The sequence below is a fragment of the Buceros rhinoceros genome, unplaced genomic scaffold (genome assembly GCF_000710305.1).
Source record: "Buceros rhinoceros silvestris isolate BGI_N320 unplaced genomic scaffold, ASM71030v1 scaffold4571, whole genome shotgun sequence".
Taxonomy (NCBI): Eukaryota; Metazoa; Chordata; class Aves; order Bucerotiformes; family Bucerotidae; genus Buceros; species Buceros rhinoceros.
Window position 1 is genome coordinate 3,846 of NW_010394669.1, and position 826 is coordinate 4,671.

Genomic DNA, 826 nt, shown 5'->3' on the forward strand with positions numbered 1-826 from the left:
CCTTTTTTTCAAGGGGACTTTGGACAGAGCAGGTTTTAACCATCAGGAGGCCAGGTGCTTTTTTGGTCAACCTCGTAGAATAGTCACAGTGTAATTAGAGGGCTCCCGATGGAGAATCACATTATTATCCATCTAATTTCTTTTAAGTAACCAACATTATGAGGGATATTAAAAGAAGGTGATGTTTAGCTCTAACTTTAACTAGACTTGCTCAAACAAGCGGATTAAATATATCCTGACGGTGTTTCCAAATGGGTTTTCTTCTCCCCGTGCTATAACTGATGGTATTTTTCCTCTCCATCCTCAGGGATTTTTCTGTTTTGCTCTGGCCTTCTGCGGATCGGTCCCAGCTGCCTGCTGGAGGTACACACACAGCTCAGAGGTAAGCGGCAGCGGCTGGGAAATCCCACCAGAATCCCTTCAGAGGGAGACTTTTGTTTGTAGCAGCTATTTCTCCTGTAAAATGACATCTGGCAGTAATCAGCCCATCCGTGCCGAGGTCTATCAGACACACACTCTGTCGCCTTCGTCTTTTGCAAGAACGGGGCTGCTTTCGTCAGCCGCCTCGCCAATGGGAGAAGCCATGGAAACCCCCGCGCAGGGCAAACATGTTGTCCCAAAAGCAAAACAAAATCCATGTCTCGTTTCAAGTAGCTTTGGGATTTTTTTTTTTGCAGGGGATGTTTTTTGTCTTGTTTTGTTTGAAATGAGATGCTTGACTTTTGACAGGTCATTTCCAGCCAGCTCAAATTCCCGCTAACGTCGGCTTGGAGCCTCTTTTCAAAGGTGGTGGCAGGGTGTGACTCTTGGGGGTGTCTCTGGCCAA

The 826-nt window shown here is 46.5% G+C and overlaps 1 protein-coding gene across 1 annotated transcript in view; it reads left to right on the forward strand.

Annotated features, from left to right (window-relative positions):
* Window positions 1-307: 307 nt before the first annotated feature.
* The window catches only part of TSPAN32 (tetraspanin 32), a gene marked incomplete at its 5' end in the record, with an annotated part of 18,253 nt that continues 17,734 nt past the window's right edge, over window positions 308-826 (forward strand). Inside the window, one exon of the mRNA XM_010145282.1 lies at window positions 308-382. Coding sequence (XP_010143584.1) covers window positions 308-382 — 75 coding nt within the window. The remainder of the gene's footprint in view (window positions 383-826) is intronic.